Genomic DNA, 16,802 nt, shown 5'->3' on the forward strand with positions numbered 1-16,802 from the left:
CTTTAACCTGGTGTTGTAAGACTTCTTACTGTGCTCACCCCAGTCCAACGCCGGCATCGCCACATCATGGCTTCCATTAAAGGCGGCAGGGCAGGTTGAGAAAATGGTTAATAAGGCGAGATTTATAAATAGTCAGGAAGTTATGGTGAACCTTTATAAAACACTGATTTCAACTGGAGTATTCTGGGCACCACATTTTAGAACGAATGTTATGGCACTGGCGCAGGTTTCAGACGGATTTATGAGAATGATTCCTGGATGAGAGGTTTCATAGATTGGTGAAGAAAGACTCATCTCCTTTGAGCAGAAAGTCACGAAAAGAGCCATAAAGAAAAGTAAGATAGAACACGAAAAAAAACTGGCACAGAATATAAGGACAGATAGCAAAAGTTTTTATAATATATAAAACTAAAAAGAGTGGCTGAAGTAAACATTGGTCCGTTAGAGGATGAGAGTGGTCATTTAGTTATGGGATATGATGAAATGGCGGAGGCATTGAACAAATATTTTGTATCGGTCTTCACAGTGGAGGACACTAATAACATGCCAGCAATTGACCGAGAGAAGAAGGTAGGTGAGGACCTGGAAACCATTACTATCACGAAAGAGCAAGTGTTGGGCAAGCTAATGGAGCTCAGGATAGATAAGTCTCCTGGCCCTGATGGAATGCATCCCAGGTGTACTGAAAGAGATGGCTGGAGTAATAGCAGATGCACTGGCGGTAATTTTCCAAAATTCGCTGAACACTGGGGCAGTCCCAGAGGATTGGAAAACAGCAAATGTGACGCCACTGTTTAAAAAGGGAAGTAGACAAAAGATGGGGAATTATAGACCGGTTAGCTTAACCTCTGTCGTGGGGAAGATGCTTGAGTCGATTATCAAGAAAGAGATAGGAGGGCACCTCGATAGAAATTGTCCCATTGAACGGACGCAGCATGGATTCATGAAGGGCAGGTCATGCTTGATGAATCTCTTGGAATTCTATGAAGACATTTCGAGCAAGGTAGACAAAGGGGACCCAGTGGATGTGGTGTACCTAGATTTCCAAAAGGCCTTTGACAAGGTACCGCACAAGAGGCTGCTGCATAAGATAAGGATGCATGGTGTTAAGGGTAGAGTACTAGCATGGATAGAGGATTGGTTGTTTAGCAGGAAACGGAGTGGGAATAAATGAGTGCTATTCTGGCTGGCAATCAGTGACGAGTGGTGTGCCTCAGGGATCGGTATTGGGACCACAATTATTTACAATCTATATAGACGATTTAGAACAAAGAAAATTACAGCACAGGAACAGGCCCTTCGGCCCTCCCAGCCTGCGCCGATCCAGATCCTTTATCTAAACCTGTCTCCTATTTTCCAAGGTCTACTTCCCTCTGTTCCCGCCCATTCATATACCTGTCTAGATGCTTCTTAAATGATGCTATCGTGCCCGCCTCTACCACCTCCGCTGGTAAAGCGTTCCAGGCACCCACCACCCTCTGCGTAAAAAAATTTCCATGCACATCTCCCTTAAACTTTTCCCCTCTCACCTTGAAATCGTGACCCCTTGTAACTGACATCCCCACTCTTGGGAAAAGCTTGTTGCTGTCCACCCTGTCCATACCTCTCAATTTTGTAGACCTCAATCAGGTCCCCCCTCAACCTCCGTCTTTCCAACGAAAACAATCCTAATCTACTCAAACTTTCTTCATAGCTAGCACCCTCCATACCAGGCAACATCCTGGTGAACCTCCTCTGCACCCTCTCCAAGGCATCCACATTCTTCTGGTAATGTGGCGACCAGAACTGCACGCAGTATTCCAAACGTGGCCGAACCAAAGTCCTATACAACTGTAACATGACCTGCCAATTCTTGTACTCAATACCCCGTCCGATGAAGGCAAGCATGCTGTATGCCTTCTTGACCACTCTTATCAACCTGCGTTGCCACCTTCAGGGTACAATGGACCTGAACTCCCAGATCTCTCTGCACATCAATTTTCCCCAAGACCCTTCCATTGACCATATAGTCTGCTCTTGAATTTGATATTCCAAAATGCATCACCTCGCATTTGCCTGGATTGAACTCCATCTGCCATTTCTCTGCCCAACTCTCTAATCTATCTATATTTTGTTGTATTCTCTGACAGTCCTCCTCGCTATCTGCAACTCCACCAATCTTAGTATCATCTGCAAACTTGCTAATCAGACCACCTATACCTTCCTCCAGGTCATTTATGTAGATCACAAACAACAGTGGTCCGAGCACGGATCCCTGTGGAACACCACTAGTCACCCTTCTCCATTTTGAGACACTACCTTCCACCACTACTCTCTGTCTCCTGTTGCCCAGCCAGTTCTTTATCCATCTAGCTAGTACACCCTGAACCCCATACGACTTCACTTTTTCCATCAACCTGCCATGGGAAACCTTATCAAACGCCTTACTAAAGTCCATGTATATGACATCTACAGCCCTTCCCTCATCAATTAACTTTGTCACTTTAGAGCTGGGAACTACTGTAAGGTATCCAAGTTTGCAGATGATACGAAGGTGTGTGGCAGAGCAAAGTGTACTGAGGACTGTAAAACCTTGCAGAGGAACATTGACACATTGAGTGAGTGGGCAAAGGTCTGGCAGATGGAGTATAATGTCAATAAGTGAAGTCGTGCATTTTGGTAGGAGTAACAATAGAACGGATTATTACTTAAATGGTAAAAAGCTGCAGCATGCTGCTATGTAGAGGGACCTGGGTGTACTTGTGCATGAGTCACAGAAGGTTGGTCTGCAGGTGCAACAAGTAATTAGGAAGGCAAATGGAATTTTGTTCTTCATTGCGAAGGGGATTGAGTTTAAAAGTAGAGAGGTCATGTTGCAGTTGTACAAGGTGCTGGTGAGGCCACACCTGGAGTACTGTGTGCAGTTTTGGTCTCCACACTTGAGAAAGGATGTGCTGGCACTAGAGGGGGTGCAGAGGAGGTTCACTAGGCTGATTCCGGAGTTGAGAGGGTTATCGTATGAGGAGAGGCTGAGTAGATTGGGATTATATTCACTGGAATTCAGAAGGTTGAGGGGGGATCTAATAGTAACATATAAAATTTTGAAGGGAATGGATAACGTAGAAGTAGAAAGGATGTTTCCACTGGTAGGTGAAAGTAGGACAAGAGGGCATAGCCTCAAGATTAGGGGGAGTAGATTTAGGACTGAATCAAGGAGGAACTTCTTCACTCAGAGGGTGGTTAAAGTATGGAATTCCCTACCGAAAGGAGTAGTAGACGCTACTTCATTGAATATATTTAAAGATAGAGTAGATGTTTTTTTGAAAAATAAAGGAATTACAGGATATGGCGAGAATGCGGGTAAGTGGTTCTGAGACCACGAAAAGGTCAGCCATGATCTTATAGAATGGCGGAGCAGGCTCGAAGGGCCGGACGGTCTACTTCTGCTCCTAGTTCTTATGAGAAGAGAAGATTGGGAGAAGATTTGATAGAGCTGTTCAAAATCATGACAGATCTGCAGAGTTGATAGAGAGAAACACCCCATTAGCAGAGAGATCAAGACACAGAGGGTACGGATTTAAAGTGGTTGGCAAAAGAACCAGTGGTGACATAAAAATACCTTTTTACACAAAGTGCATGGTTAGGATCTAGAATGTCTGAGAGGATGTTGGAGGCAGGATTGATTGTGGCTTCGAAAAATGTATTGAATAATTATCTGAAGAGGTAAGATTTGTAAGGCTACAGCGAGAAAGTGGGGGAGTGGGACTTGCTGAGTCGCTCGAAGGGAACTGGCATGGACATGGGGAGCCAAATGTCGGCGTCCTGTGTTGTAACCATTCTATAATTTTTGTACTATTATCCTTGGGTGTGTCACTCGCTGTTTTATTTATTTATTTATAAATTTAAAGTACCCTATTATTTCCAATTTAGCGTGGTTAATTCACCGACCCTGCACATCTTTGGGTTGTGGGGGTGAATCCCACGCAAACACGGGGAGAATGTGCAAACTCCACACGGACAGTGACCCAGAGCCAGGATCGAACCCAGGTCACTCGCTGTTTTAGGTTTTTCCATGCTCTTTTGTTGTTTCAATGCTGTTCCATTATCTTTTTGAGATTATCTTTTATATCATCAAACAACTGGCTGCATTTTTAAAACACAAGTTTCAGGCATTTTGCACATGTTTCCATTCCTGTTCTCTGATCTGAAGGAGACTTCGATTTGAAATGTTCACTTCTCTTTGCTCTCTGCAGATGCTGACTGGCCTGCTGCATATGACCAACATTTTCTTTTGATTTTGAGCATCTTACTTGAAAGTAAACCCTTGGTTGAATATAAGAATTTTCAATTTAATTCAATCATTCTAGTCTACAGTTGTTTGCAAAGCATTTGACCATGGTTCATGAATACTATGGACAAAATGCCCCCAAAAATGACAAGGGTGTGATTTTCCGTCCTCGTTACACTCACACTCAGCGTAAAGAGGCCGGTGAATAGCGGGAGAGGTGAAAAACAGGAACCGAGCCAGGCGCCAAACAGTATGTGATGCCACCGGCCTGTCCCCGTAGGCGAATTCGGAATCTCGCCGTAGTGATAAACCAATTATCCCCACTTGAGCCCCATTTCCATACAATTAACGAGAGCCACCTGTCATCCAACGGCCACCTGTCATTTACTGGCCTCCGCCAGTGCTCACATTGGCACAGATTAGTACTCCTTTTTAAAATTGTGAACCTGACGGAAGGGCTTCTGTAGGGAGCCGAGGAGGGGAGTAGCAATCTTTGTTTGCAGGCAAAGAGACTGGGGGTGCTGGCCTTGCCATCCCAGTGCTTGTCGTGGGGTAGGGGGACCCACCGTGCTGGTGTAGCTGCATGGGAGGGTTGGGGGGGGGGGGGAGAGGTGCTGAGGGGAAACTGGGGGAAAATGGCTCGCAGTACCACCGTGCCAACCCTCTTCTGGGGTAACCCCTATCCCTGCCCGTCTGCCCCGCCAATCACACCTAACCCCCACCGACTGCTGAGGCCTCTGGCTGCGCGGCTAAAGGCAATTGCAAATAAGGAATTAGCAATCGTAGTTAAGTGAGCACTTGACACATGCCAAGTGCGTTTCTGTGGGTATGAGGACCACGTAGCATGTGGGAGTCATTGGCTGGCATTCCGATTGCATCTTGATGCCTAGACACTTCGTGGGAGTTAACACCACACAAAGAGCAGCCAACATCCAAACACCCAGGCGATGGGACGAAGCTCCTAGGACACGAAGATGGCTGGAGGGTGGGTGGATGCCACAGGGAGCGGAGGGTTGCCTGAAGAAATGGGTAAAGGGTCCAGGGCTCAGCCCGCATTGTGGAAGAAAGTGACAGAGGCATCATAATGGTTGTGCAAAAATGTTGTTTAATGTGCTGTACAATACCCCATTTCCGAGAGCTCCACACCCTTCAACATCCTGGCTCCCAACCGCACCCCCTACCTAACTTCTTCCCCTCCCTACCCAGTGCCCTCAGTGATACTCAACATGCTTAGCCCTCCTAGCTCTACCACTAAGTCTTGGTGTTTCCCCAGGATGCACATCTGAGGTGGAGGCAGCCAGCTGTTTACCTCATCCTGTGGCCTTCGATGCCCCTGCAGGCATCCTCTGGGGCTTGAGGGCCCCGGCTCATTTGTCGACGGCACATACAAAGCCATGTCGCCTTGTCCCGTGTGCTGATCCCGAGATGTGGCCTCATCAGAGGGGTGGTACTCTGGAATGCTGGTGGCCACCGTCGGCATCCCACGGGAGGGATCCGGGTTGGCAATCAGCACTCCCATAGTGCCCTGTGCTCACCTTGGGATGGAGGGGTAGCTGGTTCGGGCCCAGGCTGCCCCTGCATCGTCTGGCTCTGCCAGCCTTGGTGGTTCCCCATGGTCCGCACCATGGTGTCGATGTCTTTAGAGATCCTCCTCAGTGTTTGGGAACATTCCGCAGTGACTGGGCCATTCTTTGCAGTGCTTCAGCCATGCTCACCTGCGACTGGCACAGGCTCCGCAGCACCTCAGCCATTCCATCTGAGAGCGGGACATGTACCGTAGAACCACATCTAAGGTTGGCCTGGTACTGGGTGACACCCCCCAGTGAGGCAGAAATACTGTTGATATCCTCAGCTTAGCTGCCACTGATTGCACGATGCCTTGGACACCTTCATGCATGGTGCCGACGTCGTGCACCAGGCACTCCACTGCTGCCACCACCTCATCCAGGCAGCACTGGCTGCCTTTTGGCTCACCCTCCGGGACCCTCTGGGAAACAGGACATCCCTCCGGGCCTCCACCACGTCCAACAGCCTCCCCAGGCCAGCATCCCTGAATCTTGTGTCTCGCTTGGCGCCATTGTTGCGAGCTAGCTGGAGTTGGTTGAGCAAGTACAGCCCAAGTGCTGCTCTGCGTTGTTAGCGTGGGCTGGTGAACACAGTCCCGATGAATCAGCTGGCGAGCTAGCATTCGGAGCGGGAAGCCCGGAAGCCTTGTTAAGTGGACCAATTAATGTTGAATAGTGTTGCCGGCCTCGCAGGGCCGACCGCCAGGAAAGCCGCGGCAATTTCTGTTTGCTGCAGCACTTGGAAATTTTTCTGAAGAATCGCGCCTCAAGTGTCATTTTGGACGGGTTTGGTGGGGTGTTTCCCACTGGGCTTATGGCTGCGATCCAGACCTGTATTCACCCACACTGAGTCAGTTTTTTGGGAGTTGGGCCAATCCCATACTTTGAATTTTTTTCTGTGGTGGGGAATTAAACTCAATTCCCCGCAGACATGGGCAACACTCCCAACCCTCGACCGCCTGTGGGACAACCTCCTGCCCCCCCCCATTAATAAAAGTTATCGTGAGTCCCCTCCCCACTGCCCAGGCATGAGAGTGACTCTGCCCCACATCCAGTCATCCTTGTGGGAATTGGGACATCAGCCCCTTCCCCACAAGTGTCGGCACTCATCCAGGCAGCACTGGCTGCCTTTTGGCAGCGGGGCCTCACGGTAGCATGGTGGTTAGCATCAATGCTTCACAGCTCCAGGGTCCCAGGTTCGATTCCCGGCTGGGTCACTGTCTGTGTGGAGTCTGCACGTCCTCCCCGTGTGTGCGTGGGTTTCCTCCGGGTGCTCCGGTTTCCTCCCACAGTCCAAAGATGTGCGGGTTAGGTGGATTGGCCATGCTAAATTGCCCGTAGTGTAAGGTTAATGGGGGGATTGTTGGGTTACGGGTATACGGGTTACGTGGGTTTAAGTAGGGTGATCATTGCTCGGCACAACATCGAGGGCCGAAGGGCCTGTTCTGTGCTGTACTGTTCTATAAGTGAACATACCCTGCTCTGGTCACTGAGGGCGTCACCCCCACCTTCAGGGGCCCCCCTTTCAGGTTTACCCCCCCCCCCCCCCCCGTCAGGATCTCCCCCCTTGACGTCCTATCCTACCATCCTTCAACCTCGCCCACCCTTCATGTCCCCATTTCATGGGCCAAAGCACCCCTCAGATGCTTCACTTTGGCACTGGCAATCTGACACTGCTGACCTGGCACCCGGCCACTACCACTGACACCCTAGCACTGGCCCAGGGTCTCCTTGGCATCCTCGCCCTGTTCCCGTCCACCTGGAGGGCTCCAATGGCCTACGAGACTGTCGGAGTTTCCATCGCACATGGTCTCAATCTGTGGAGACCAGTACTAATTGACGCCTGGGTGCGGCCTCGCCAGTACTGCCAGTGACTCCGGGAGTCAGGTGAATGTGGCCTCAACTCAGCCTAATGGCTCAATTAAATATAATTATCTGGATGATGCACAGCGAGTGCGTGATCCAGATCATGCCAGGCATCGTGAGTCAGGTGATCCATGATCGGCACGGCACAAAGTCCGTTTTGTGCTTTTCCCCCGATGCTCCCGGCACAACGGGATCAATGCCTTGCGCAATGCGGTGGGAAAACCGCACCCTATATATAAGATTTCATGAAATAATGCAGCCATACATAAGATGAAATGAAAAATAAAATGAAAATCGCTTATTGTCACAAGTAGGCTTCAAATGAAGTTACTGTGAAAAGCCCCTAGTCGCCACATTCCGGCGCCTGTTCGGGGTTTCTGGTACGGGTAGATTTCTAGCATCTGAAATTATTTACCTTTAACCAAGAAAATCATTTTTATTCTAAACCTCTCAGATGTCAAACTACAAGCGTGCAACATTTGAAGATGATGATCCCACCGATACTGCAGCAGATGGAAATGCTTCACCAGAAAATGTGGAGGTTTGTAAAATTGACTGATTTAAACTGATACTATCATGGTTTCTTGTCTAACCCAATGCTCATTTCCTTTATTTGTACACATGCTGTATGTTTAGGAAGTGGTTTGATGGTATGGTATGCATGCTGTCTCGATTTCTTTTCAGCAACAATGTACACAGGAAAGTGCTGTTACTGCTGCAGCGTAATCAAGAACAGCCACATTGTATCCTTTGTTTTTACATTTTCTTTTGGTTTTAAAGATAGTGACTAACAATTTCTTCTTTGTGATCACTGTCGCAATTAGTTTGGGAAAACAGTAACATTTAGTATATTCCCTTGCAAGCAAAACGAAGACCTGACCTTCGATAGTTAGTGCTTCTTCCGCACTGTGTGTGTACTTTGAGAAACTAATCTTTTGAAGTGTTTACTTATCTGCTTCTGAAATTGGCTAAATTCTGAATGTGCTGGTGTCCTTAATGAGCTGAAGCTTCAATAACTTTCACCATGTTTTTGTGAATGGTGACCCCCGCTGAAAACATGGGATTGGTGCTTTCTAGCTTCAGCTGAACAACATTTCAGAACAATTTTTGTTTGCGTCCAACTATAAAGCACCCACATTTTTACTGCTTTCAAGTTCCACAGGTGACATTTATGGTCATACGAAAATCTCATTATGAGTGAATTGAACTTTCTGGGACGTAGGAGTTGCCTTATGTGGAAAGGTCGAGCAGGTTGGGCCTATGCTCATTGGTGTTTAGAAGAATGAGAGGTGGTCCTGTTGAAACATACAAGATTCTGAGGAGGCTTGATGGGATAGATGCTGAGAGGATGTTTCCTGTCATTGGGGCATCTAGAGCTAGGGGACACATTTAAAATGGAGATGAGGAGGAATTTCTTCTCTCAGTGGATTGCTAATCTTTGGAAATCTCTACCCCAGTGAACAGTGGAGACGAGGTCATTAATTAAGAATAGGCTAAATTAGACAGATTGTTTATCTATAAGGGAGTTGAGGTTTATGCGGGGTGGGGGGAGAGAGAGTTAGGCAAGAAAGTGGAGTTAATGCCACAATCAGGTCTTATTGGATGGCTGAGCAGGCCGACGCCCATTCTTATGTCAAAATTGTTTTGTGCAGCACGATAATTTACAGGTCAGGCTGTTTACCACAGGACTAAATTGCTGGCTTTGAAAGCAGACCAAGGCAGGCCAGCAGCACTGTTTGATTCCCGTAACAGCCTCCCTGAACAGGTGCCGGAATATGGCGACTAGGGGCTTTTCACAGTAACTTCATTTGAAGCCTACTTGTGACAATAAGCGATTTTCGTTTTCAATTAGAAGCTTCCTTAAGCTTGATCTGTAGTGCCCCAACCTCAAAAGGACATTAGATGTGCCAGTGGCATTTCTGTTCTTCATGCCAGGCATTCTTGACACACCTGCTTCACCTGCCAAATTAGTGCTGATAAATGTGCATGTTGGTACTATGGATTTATCCACTAGAACCGCGATTCAGATTCAATGGAAAACGTGCAACTCTTATTTACACTGCTCATTTGACATAGAACATACAGTGCAGGAGGAGTCATGATAAAACATGCCAATAAAAATTTGATTCCAAGCTAGATAAGGCGATATTAGGGCAGATGATTGATAGTTTGGTTGAAGCAGTACGTTGAAGGAGTGACTCAAAGGAGGAACGGATAGGCAGAGAGGTTTAAGGCGCAGAGTTTATGGCTGCGGCAGACGAGTTGCAGCAATGAAAATTGGGGATGCTCAAGAAGGCAGCATTAGAGGGGTGGAGATATTTTGTAGGGCTGGAGGAAATTACAGAAATAGGGGGGGATTAAGCCATGGAAGAACTTGAAAACAAGGACAAGAACTTTAAAACTGAGGCTTTGCTTAACCAGCAGCCAGTGTAGGTCAGTGAGTATGGGAATGGTGGATGAATGGGATTTCGTGCAAATTATAACGTGGACAGTATAATTTTGGACAATAAATTTACAAAGAGTAAAATATGAGAAGCCAGCCAGTTTAATCTCATCCTAATTCAGAAATTCCCCAGAAATTTAAAGATTGTTCATGCTCATTGATGTGTATTTTTCTAATTTTGAAATAATTCCGTTTATAATGACAATGTATTTCTCAAATTGAATACACAAGATGAAGGGGAGGAGTGGCTTAAGCTCAAAAGCCTGCAATGTGACATACTGTTTTGAGTACGAACACCTTTCAATAATTATTTTAGTATAGGCTTAAGATGACCCACAACAAAAATTCTTAATTTATGGTGAATTAAATATTTTTCAGATCGTAGTTTAAAATTTTCTGCTTTTCCTCCCCTCAAATCTACTCGATAGTTTCCCTGGTTGACAGATTCAGATTATTAAATCTCGGTAAAATGACTTTTCTCTGTGGTGGGCTTTGTGATTTGGTAAATCCACATGTTGATTCTTTTTTCACAAGTAAATTTTAATTTAACTTATAAGAATGTTAATTCTTAGTGCTTCTTTTGTTCAAGGCGTGTTGACCTCGTGACACTCGCTCAATTTATCTTGAAAAGGAAAGCACCACTTGTCTTTAATTTTTTGATTGTATTTCTAATAGATTGGTTTCAGAAAAGGTAAATCATTTTCCCTGGGATCGATTGGGACGAGGACACAGTTGGAACTGACCCTGTTAGCAGTCCTCTTGGTTGTGGTGATGGCATTGATTGGTTGTATTATTACTCTGGTAATAAAAAGTGCCCAAGGTAAGCTAAGATTCGGTAATTCATTACCAAAGGTTCAGTTTTATCTGATTATCGATCTGAATGGCAATCTGTTTATTACTGCATATTGAGAATATCAGTTTTGTTTCTCTTTCATTCCTCTACTCTTAAAATTAATCTTTAAAAGCAGATCTTAGACGCTTTTTTAAAAAGAAAAAAACATTGTGAACTTGACCAGCTGTGGGTCATCCTAAAATGTAAATGAAATTGTTTTGTAGTGTAGTCATTGTTGTAAAGTTGAAAATGTGACAACCAATTGAAGCACAGAAACGTCCCACAAATAGCAATGAGAGATACAGTAGGTGATCAGTTTTAGCACTGTTAGTTGAGAGATTAACATTGGCCAGCACAGAGGATAACACATCTATTCCTCTTTGAAACGTGCCATGAGATTTTCTACATCCATATGGGAGGGTAGGTGCAGGTTTCTGTTAATTATCATTGATATATATGAGCACATCTGTAAAACTGACTTTTATTATGTATACTGTCAATGATAGGAGGTGGGTCAATTTAAACTGCTCTGATTTCCATGCTCACTGCCCATCCACACACACACACACACACACACACACACAGCCCCCTTTGCACAATCACAATAAATGGGGGATAAGGAAGAGGGTTCCGGACATAACCACAATAAAATACAAGTTAGGATTTTACATGTCCACAATCAGAAGTCTAATGGAAGGTTTCTTCTGCGGGGAGGTTGATTGATTGCAGGGTGAACCGTCTTTCCAGAGTGAGACTTCCATGATGGGAGAAAGCATGTAGAGTGAGTTAGTCTTGGAGGCGCAAGATCCAAGGTTCCAGCAGTTTTGGATGAAGGATAGCGTTCCTTCTGCTGCCACGTGCTAGGAAAACAAAGGTAGTCTCAAGGGCTTTATAATTGTATTGGTAAATATTAGAAATAAGATAAGTTTTAAGCGTGTTTAATTTAATGTTTCTGTGCTGGAACGGTAAAACCTAAAGTTAGTTAGATTCATGCTGTAAAAAGGTGTTTGTATGTGTGGGGGTTGGTTTCAATTATAACTCTGATACTATTGTTATTAGAGAGGACTGGCTTGAAGGCTAAATACATTAGCAGTGGTTGCTCAGCAACTGGGGCTTTGTAAGGTAGAGAAGCTTTTAAGTTTTAGTTTAGCTAATTTGATTGCAGTTGGAGATAGGTAGTGAGAGAGATGGCTGCCCTCACAGCTCTGCTAGAAGCAGTTGGAGACAGGGCCTTGGGAAATGAATATCTCTCGCCTATGCCAGAAGAAAGACAGGGCAGTACGAGAGCTGCAAAGAGGCATAAAATTACAAGTTACAGTCCAGATAACCAGGCAGTGAGGACAGAAAGAATGTTTAAGATGACTGGAGGTAAGTGAACAAAACCAAGCTATTGTTTAGAAGAATTCAAGGAAAAATAAAGAAAGTGTTCTGAGTTGAAGAGACAATTGCAGTAACCAGATTTAAATGCGACAGCAGCCATCAAAGGTAAATCAAACGTCTGATGCCATTTTAATACAGACTGGGAATCAAGAGTGAAAGAAATTGTGAACAGTCCTCACAGAAGTCAAGACAAGTAAATCCTAAAAGGGTTAGTGAAAAATCCTGGACTGGATTCACTATTAAAAGTGGAGCTGAGTGTCGTTGGGAATACCTGGTCTGGATTTTGGAATATTTGGTCTGGATTTTGGAATGCAAACCGCTAAGGGAAAGTATAATTATGAGAGATGATTTTAAAGCGTGTTTTTGGGAGTGGAGTTTGGAAACGCTCAACTGACAATCATCTGGGAGGATTCTGTTGAGTAGATGTTCACAAACCTTCATTTGGGGTTCAGATTCTTATAGCATCAACTGGGATCATAACAGCTGTCCTGATGGTAAGGTGGAGGACCGAGCAGGCTGCCTGTCTGGAGCTGCTACTTCCTTTCCAGTTCCAATGACTGGGTCTGAGTTCAGTTCAACTTTGGGGGGGGGGGGGGGGGGGGGGGGGGGTTGACGTCATCATGTGGCATACCTCTCACCAATCCTAGATGTTGGACTAAGGATGGCTGCAATCTTGAGGTGGAGTAATTGGAGTCAGGATTCCTTTTTGTTCCTGGAGATACTGGCTTCAGGTTGACTAAATGAATCCCCTTTGTTGAAATCATTGTTTGAGAACATAATTGGATATTAGGATCAGCGAAAGGTTGTCTTTATTCAAAGTTGGCTGTAGCAGACTGACTGTCTGCTGGGCCAATGTGTTGGTTTGGTTGGAATATTTAGGCTATGCAAGGAGCGTTACATTCCAGACTTTTGGGGTATTAACCTTTGGTGACTTTGAAACTGCTCAGATTCCTCTGGAAGGCAGCATATGACCAGCTGGAGCCACCTTGTCAGCTCAGCCCTTGTCCATTTTGAAAACCATGAAAATAAATTGATTTCATAAAGTAGTTATTTTCTTTGTGTCCCAACCGCGACAATACTTCATACTATGGCCTGAAGATTGTAAGTGGAATGGATTGAACTGTCCCAACTCAGTGATTAATGGAGAAGAGACCATAATTTATGATTAAATTGTGTTAGCATTAATACTGCTAAAATGGGTCAAAGGTTGCCTTCTGTGCTGTAATTATTGTGATTCATTAGTCCATGTATTTTAATCAAATAATAATTGCATAAAATGACAGGCATCGAATTTTAAATTAAAGTGTTAATCGGTACACTACGTTAGGAAATTAAACATTCAGAACGGTTTGAGTAGGAAATAGCAACTGAGGGTCACTTCTTGAATTTGTATATTATTGGGTTGAAAGTTTCTGCTTTTATTTTGGGGGAACGCATAACCTTCTTGCTCTTGTATTCTGTGGCTCATTAACAAAGCCCAGAATACTATATGCTTTATTAATTGTTCCTTCCACCTGTTCTGTCACCTTTAATGACTTATGCACATATATACCCGGGTCCCTCTGCTCTGGCACCCATTAAGAATTTTGAGCCTAATTTTTTTATTGTCTCTCCGTGATCTTCCTATCAAAATGGATGAGCTTACACTTCTCTGCATTGAACTTAATCTTCCACCTGCATGGAACTTCATCTTCCACCTACCTGCCCACATCACAAACCTGTCTGTGACGTTTGAGGTTTTACACTATTCTCTTCACAGTTTACAATACTTCCAAGTTTTGTGGCATGGTCAAATGCCTTCTGAAAGTCTCTGAAAACCACATCAACAGAATTACCCTCATCAACCCTTATTACTTTCTCAAAAACTCCAGCAAGTTAGTTAAACACAATTTCCCCATTAGAAAGCTGTACTGGCTCTTCCTAATCCATCCAAGCTTTTCCCATGACTACTAATTCTATCCTGAATAATTGTTTCGAGAAGCATGCCCACCACTGATGTTAAACTGACTGGCCTGTAATTGCTGGGGTTTTCCCGTATGTTTATTCTGAATCAGCTCCACAAGAAAATAATTTTGTTCGCTTATCACATTGCAGTTTGTGGTGATTGTGTGTCAACTGGTTACTGTGTTTCCTTATTTACAGTAACAACCACATTTCATTTCATTGACAATGAACCACTGTCAGAGGCCCTGGGATCATAAAAGATCTATAAAATGGAAGTTCATTTATTTTGTGTTATTTTCCTTCAGTCTTTCAGCAATTTAATAACATTTAAGTCTGTTGTTTTGCAGCTCAGAAGCGACACTGAAACTAAGATTAATATTACAGTCATTGAGTCTAGATACATTGTAAGATGAACATAACTATACAAATTACCCCCAAACAGTTTTTGAAAAGTGCAATTCTACTTGATCTATGTTCCAAATATTAATTTTGCTTTTTAGCTAACCTCTTTCATAATCTTGCTTTAAGTTTAATTTTACTTTCTTCTACTTACTCAACCTTGGGTCCCTCCCTCCCGTCAATAATGCATTCACATGAGCGGCACGTAGACAGTTTTTTCTAATTGGTTTAGTATGCCACCTCAAGAAAAAGGACCAGACTGCAAGATTAATTTATCATTTTACATTTATAAATTTGTATTGAGAAAGTGAAGTCTATACATATTTTTATTTTCGCAGATCCTTCACATCAAATTTGTCTGACAGAAACCTGCATAATGGTGGCTGCTAAAATAACAGAATCCCTTGACCGTACAGTGGACCCTTGCAATGACTTTTATCAATATGCCTGCGGTGGATGGATAAAGAAAAATCCATTGCCAGATGGAAGGTCACGTTGGAATTCTTTTAATAGTTTATGGGACCAGAACCAGGCAGTCATGAAGCACCTTTTGGGTAAGTAAAAGGGAAAAGGTGTAATTTTTAAAAAGGTTCATTCACAGGATGTGTGCATCTCTGGTGAGGTCAGCAACGCCCATGCCTTGTTTTGATAAGGCAACATGTGGCATATGCTACTTTATCTAGTTAAACATGTATGCTCATTATAGATTAATTTAATAAGCATATGGCTTTTGGCATCCATAGCTTTATGCTCATCTATACAGTAATTATTTTTTTAATTAAAGCATTACTTTGTGCTTTATCTATGATGCTAGCAAAATCTACTTTTATAGTATTTTCTGCATTGCTAAATGCAAAACATACTCGGTTCTAAATCATTGTGACATTAGTAACCAGTTAAAGATGTCTAGAATGCAGATATTAAATAAAGATCCATTTTCTGTGGCAGTCTTCAGTGCAGCTTTGCGCAACTGTTCCATTATTGAACTAGTGCAAATACATTTAAAAATAAACATCTTCCATGCACGATTTAGCAAGTCTTCGTAAAAACCTTGCTTCAAAGCAGAAAGTCGAAGGTAATGCATCAAATTTTGAGATTACAGATAGGATATATAAATGCATTCAACATAGCTATCATTACAAAATTGTACTAATTTTAGCATTGTAAAATTTCATGACTTTTTAGTAAAAATGTTTGTTGCTTGTGAAGTCTTGGAATTTGACCATGCGATTGAAGCAACTATACTCTTATCAATCATAAATATGAAAAGGCATCTTACAATATGGGCATGATTAAAGTGCTTTCTTTAGTCAGTAATCTGAATAAGCAGAGCAATAGCTAACTCATCAACATTTCAGGTTGCAGTGGATTAAATGTATTGCAAAGGATACTGGCCTTGTGATTAGTATGCCTGCCAAGTTGAGACTGATGACTTCCTGCATAGAGAAATCATCCCAAGGGACTTGGGCACAAAAAAAAATAAACACAAAGCCTAGTCTGTATGTCTGATATTAGGACAGATTCAATGGCAGATGATGTTGCCAGCAACTTTCATGCCTCTGCAGCTGAACTCACAAACAAACTGAAGCTAGATCCTTTTTTACCCGTTCATTCATTAAAGTCCAGTTATAGTATCTGAAGAGAGGAGAACTCAGTGTGTGGGTTGCCGACCTTCACGACCCACAACAGTCGGCCTTCATAACCCACGCTGGACGACCTTCATGACACATGACCTTTGCAACACATCATTATTTCTTACCTTTAATGCGACAGATGAGCCTGCGTAGTCCTCGCAATCTCACTTACTTTGTCATTCAGTGTTATATCTTTGCTAACGACTTCAGCTGATGATTTAAGTTCTCGCTGCATCATTTGTAAAAAATCAAGAGGTTTGTCCTTAGTCTTCAAATGCCTTTGAAGTTTCGAAGGTTTTAAACTCTCATCAGGGTTGAGATTGGTGGGCACTGTAGCACAGTGATTCGCACCAGTTGCTTTACAGCTCCAGGGTCCCAGGTTTGATTCCTGGCTTGGGTCACTGTGCGGAGTTTGCACTTTTTCCCTGAGTCTGCCTGGGTTTCCTCCGGGTACTTCGATTTCCTCCCAAAG

General features: G+C 43.9%; 1 protein-coding gene across 5 annotated transcripts in view; it reads left to right on the plus strand.

Moving 5' to 3' along the window:
- LOC119975891 (endothelin-converting enzyme 2-like) overlaps positions 1-16,802 on the plus strand; it is a 242,908-nt gene that overhangs the window by 79,715 nt on the left and 146,391 nt on the right. For 4 of the 5 annotated variants that reach the window (XM_038815811.1, XM_038815814.1, XM_038815813.1 and 1 more), the window contains 3 exons: positions 8,153-8,239; positions 10,817-10,961; positions 15,035-15,250. In XM_038815811.1, coding sequence (XP_038671739.1) covers positions 8,153-8,239; positions 10,817-10,961; positions 15,035-15,250 — 448 coding nt within the window. Of the gene's footprint in view, positions 1-8,152; positions 8,240-10,816; positions 10,962-12,143; positions 12,342-15,034; positions 15,251-16,802 lie in introns of those variants that run through there. The other variant, XM_038815815.1, reaches the window with a different exon arrangement.

This window comes from Scyliorhinus canicula, chromosome 13 (genome assembly GCF_902713615.1).
Source record: "Scyliorhinus canicula chromosome 13, sScyCan1.1, whole genome shotgun sequence".
In the NCBI taxonomy this organism is placed as follows: Eukaryota; Metazoa; Chordata; class Chondrichthyes; order Carcharhiniformes; family Scyliorhinidae; genus Scyliorhinus; species Scyliorhinus canicula.